General features: G+C 47.3%; 1 protein-coding gene across 5 annotated transcripts in view; it reads right to left on the reverse strand.

The window, feature by feature from the left end:
- LOC126572920 (G-protein coupled receptor moody) overlaps nt 1–4,330 on the reverse strand; it is a 9,674-nt gene extending 5,344 nt beyond the window's left edge. For all 5 annotated transcript variants that reach the window (XM_050232646.1, XM_050232645.1, XM_050232643.1 and 2 more), the window contains exons 1-2: nt 3,237–4,330; nt 782–931 (exon numbers count right to left, since the gene is read on the reverse strand). In XM_050232646.1, coding sequence (XP_050088603.1) covers nt 782–912 — 131 coding nt within the window. In that variant the 5' untranslated portion in view covers nt 913–931; nt 3,237–4,330. The remainder of the gene's footprint in view (nt 1–781; nt 932–3,236) is intronic.
- Between the last annotated feature and the right edge of the window lie 670 nt (nt 4,331–5,000).

Consider the following 5,000-nt stretch of genomic DNA (forward strand, 5'->3'; position numbering starts at 1 on the left):
GAAGCACAGGAAGTACGATAAAGTTTCGTCGCCATCACCCCTCTAAAATCTGCGGCCAGTTGGCCGGTCACTTTGCACACATTTTTCATTGCTTATTTCCTTTTTTAATTTGGAAGCCGCTGGTCTGGTCGTGTGGAGAGCGGATGGGGGACTCCGTTTTATTTATTTTGCTCACGAGAACCGAGCGCCCCGGCATTTCCAGTGGCGTTTGGATGGAGCAGGTTTATTTGGTCGTGATTTCCCCCCTTTTTCTGATACGCACGCATCACATCGCACCGGATCACGGTGATGGTTAGTGAGAGGGAGTGCGGTTCTATGAATGAATATGAGCATCGCAGTTCGCGCAGTCTCCTCTTTCTCCTCCTCTGTGCCATGCTCTTCACAGGCTCTTTGCGCGCGCTTTGCATCCACGTCCACGCGGAGAAGCCATCGGTTTGCGGATTATTTATAACTGGTGCGACTACAGTGATCGAGATTGTGCTTGTTTCAGTTCTTCGTCGGGAAGGAAAGGCTAATTGTTTTAATGTTTAAAAATCAGTTCCATAAATCTTGATCTATGCGTTTTCCACTTCTCAAGCCCTTTTACCAGTTTCAAACGAGAGCATTTAAATTTTTGTCGAAATGTGACCTCCACTGTTGGGAGTAAGAGTCGTTTCGGTTGTTTGCGAAAGGTAATAAACCTTCGGCTGCGTTTGACACCCGATACGTGCGGTGGCTGGTTCCCATCAAATCCCATTTCCGGTCTCCAGTAGCGCACAGATTTCAAACATCCCTGGCTTACCTGTTAGTTTCGTCCGGGAAATTGCTATCCTGTGCTGCTTCGGAGCTACGCGCCGACGTCAGCTCGTAGGAAAACTCGAGCGTACCATTGGTCCAGCTCTCTAGCGTCCGATTTAAGACTTCAGAAGTCATGGTGTGGCGGATTGCGATTCTAGAATACAGACACAAGGGGAAAGGTGTGTGTTGGTGAAGGAAAGTAAAATCTGGAAATATGATGTATGATGTGATGTTACAGTTGGTTCCGTTGGGTCCATGTTTAAAAAAAAAACCGGAATATCCGGAAGGGTCGTATTCCCTTTTCGCGTCGATTTCATTTGCAACATTGCATTACTTTTCCTTTGATGCTTGCCACTTTGGTAATGGGCCGTTCGGACTGGGACGCTCGATTGATAAAGCTACAAGCAGGCAGGGGAGTCAGATGTGCAGAATCCAGGTTGAGATAACCCGTGACGATCTTGGCAGAACACAGATACTACAAGGAAACGGTGGCTGTAATTAGTCCCCATCAGTCTGTTGTTGATGGAAATATCAACGCACAACGAGGGTGCGGACCACGCGGTTCAGAAAGGACCCAAGATGAAGATGATGATGGCAAATGAGCAGCATGCCAGGGGCAGTAAAACTGCATCCCCGTGCACTAGGTTGTGATGCCATGGCAACGGCAACGTTGATGAAGTGGGTGACAGCCATAATCTGTTTAATTTATTAGTTCGCTCAATGAAGTGATCCTAGCATGCTGAGAAGGTTCTTCAGAGCGGCACAAGAGGATCTTTGTTTATAGGAGAGTACACATTGTATGAAACACAATTTTGAAGATCATATGCCTCTGGCAACCAATCATAACGGCGGGCTTCCGGCGTGGCAATCTCACTGTCGCTTTCTTCGGTCCTTCTCCCTCTGTCCAACATAGCTCTGGCAAACAGCATGAACTCTATGCTCAAGTGACGTACATCAAAATAAAACATAAAACTGTGGCTGCTGCTTGCCCTTCGACATCTCACCCCAGCCCTTATATCAAACACAACATACAGAACGACCATTCGTTCGATAAGATTCAGACGCTCCCTGTTCATTTGACGGGGCATCCATGGGCTGAAATCATCCCCGAACCAAACCGCAACGGGAACTGAACTCGATCAACGAAATTAAATGCAATTAACACCAATTAAAAAGGGTCACCAAATGGCCTGCGCATCATCGCAGGACAGTCATCGCGCCAAACGCCACCACGTTCGGAAGAACGTTGGTTGCGTGCTGTCGCCTTCATCGTCTTCAAATCGCCCCCAACTGACCTCAAAAGACACAATACGGGGCTGTACGGTTGTGTTATTGCGCTGACTTCATCGCTGATTATTAAATGAAAGTGAGCATAAAATGAGCGATGCAGTTTGTATAGGGCATAAAACCTCTCAAACAGACCGACGATCCTCGGTCGTTTTGCTCTTAGTCTAAGTAAGAACGTACAACAGACAGTGACTCATAAGTTCACCTATGCAACCTCCAGCGCCCAGTCGTGTGTCTAGCTGTTGAAGGTGCCATTAGCACGTCTTGGCATTGACCGCTCGACAATGCCGCCACACCATTCGCGCAAATACCGTTGGATGCCGTTCAGTTGATGAGTCAAACGATCGATGTGTGCCGAAACATCGTCGTCATCGCCCCTAAATATAGGGCCATCGATCGTTCTCCAAATAAAAAGGGAAAAACGTCGTCGTGGAAATAGCCTTGACTTTTCACCTGAAGTAAGGTGCGTGCACAGCAAAAGCACTTGGATTGGTTTTCCATTCAACGACGCTGGCTGGTGTTTGTTTTATGGCCGGTTCCGGTTTCTAGCTTTCGGGAGCAAAAATACACGCGTATCTACCACGTTGCTGACTGGCGGTACCATACACCTTCACACCTGATCGCCCTCCTCGCGAAGGGGCGCGAAATGAGGGAAAGGAAAATTGAATTTATCGTTTGCCGATCGATCGAGTTGAATGTCGTGTTCTACATCATCACAATACATTGCGAATGTCTTGCTTTGCTGGTTGCTTAGAGCTTGGACCGTGTTTCGCTGCATTTTTCAATGTATAATCAGCTGGCTCGCCGTGAGGGTCAGGAGCGGACGATCGAGCGAGTGAAGAGACCGATCGTGAGTGTGTTTACCCACCGACCACCAGTTTGCATCAAACTGTGCGTGCTTATGGTGGATGTAATGTAATGTTGAAGCAGTTACTACACACCAGCGCCCCGTCGTTATCAGGCACTATTTTTGACACGAATTTGATTGAAACCATTGCTTGATCGCTGAAGGCAAAAAACGGTTAACAGATAAGAGGAGTAATCCAAACCGACTTGTACGCCTCGACACGTACAGGCACGCGGTGCGGTGTGCGGTGCTTGTTATGATAACTACAAAGTTCAACAAATGAAACGAACATCCTGTACATTTATATAAACCCAAAAAAACATACCTCTTATGCTGTTACTGTGATGAGGAGAGTGATTGTAGGTTCGTTTGCAATTGCAAACTGTCTCGTTACTGGTATCCTTTCCTGGTCCACGTGTTCACCAACACAATCTCTATGATCCTTTCACGAAAAATTATCTTCCAATTCCGTTCACTGCTTTACACAAACACGCACGCGTGTGGTTCTATCATGGATTTGCTTTTTTTCTGCTCGCTGCACAGTGAACCCTCCACAGCCTATCTTAAACCGTGACCTAAGGCTTCTTGCCACATTACAGGTAAAAGGGTGCTGCACGATGCTCTTGGCCTGGTTCACGTTCGCACCGATTGCATTCTGTTGACAGTGGGGTCGATGTGTTTGTTTCCGGTCTGCGATTTACTGGTGGCCATCGCTCGGGGACAGCTTTTGCAGTAACATTTGACCGACCTTGAGGCAGACAAAGTACACCACGGTTAATGCAATCAACCGGTAGCTAAACACACCCATCGGAAGGAACGAAACTGCACTGCAAGCTGGCACGAAGAAACCGGCAAAGAACTGTGGAACTTCACTCGCTATAATGATAACGGGTCCCACTGGGTGTAATCATGGGATGCGAGCGCGCCCTTTTTTGTCGCTCCTTCGATCCCAATCGCTAACGACAGATCAAATATTTATTCCAAGACAGAGTTTCACCAATACCAACTCTCCTCTGCTCCTACGCCGGTGGGCCCACAACAAATCTTTCCTTTTCCGTACGATCACACTTTTCAATCAGGTCGTCATCGTCGTCGTTGTCGACGTCTAGGCGATTCCAATTTCTCTTATCACTATCGCCGCCCAATCATCTAACACACATGACGAACACAACACCACGACGACGGTATTGCACCACCCAAGGCCTCGGTAATTCCACCTCTCTTTCTTAGGAAAACGGTAAACATCACTTTGTACCAAGTAGTGAGGCACAATTTAAAAAAAAAAAAGAACAAACCGTTTTAAGAACGGAACCAACAATCAGTCACTCGCGTTATCTTTTGTCGCTGGAACGCTTATCACCGCCTCGACCAACTCGACCGGCCAGCTAAATCACGCGCACGCAACCACAACCGCACCGCTCGACGATCGGGAACAAAATGTGAGAGTGTGGCGCGAGAGTGGTTTAAGCCAGAGAGGGTCGGCCAACAGAATCAACGCGGCGCAGCGCGTCGAAAGCTGCATTCGCTGCAGCCTCGAAGGATGCATTTTGTGTTGAGAACCATCCATCATCGAGAAGCGTGAATCGCGTCGATCGAGAATCCATCTGCAGCCAGCGTACCATCGCCAGGCGATATCCTTCGCAAACCGTCCTCATCCTTCTCTTTACCTGCTCACCATGGGTGCGCAGAGACCGGGAGCTAGATAAACCGATGATTGTTGTGCTAGGATTCTCCGCGGACCAGGGGGCTGGGATGAAACTGTTGATCGTATTGGTGAGAACACATCCTTATTAGCTCTTATGGGCTTCCTAATGTGGTTTCTTGTTCCGAGGATTTACAACGGAAGCAATTGTAAAAATAAGGTCGAGAGATAGAAACGAAGAAACGAGGGCCAACTGCTTCCTTTGCGGCTCTTACTTATTCGCAAGGGGCTTATCTTTCGTAAAGTTTATCTCTTGCTACGGTGATGATGGAGATGAAGGATTTCATAAAAGATTTTTCTGTTAAAAATTATGTTACAACGTAGAGAGCTTATAAAACCTAGTTATTTATGTTAAATCCTTTACTATCCATTAAATGTACTTGTAAT

Source organism: Anopheles aquasalis, chromosome 2 (assembly GCF_943734665.1).
Source record: "Anopheles aquasalis chromosome 2, idAnoAquaMG_Q_19, whole genome shotgun sequence".
NCBI classification, from domain to species: domain Eukaryota; kingdom Metazoa; phylum Arthropoda; class Insecta; order Diptera; family Culicidae; genus Anopheles; species Anopheles aquasalis.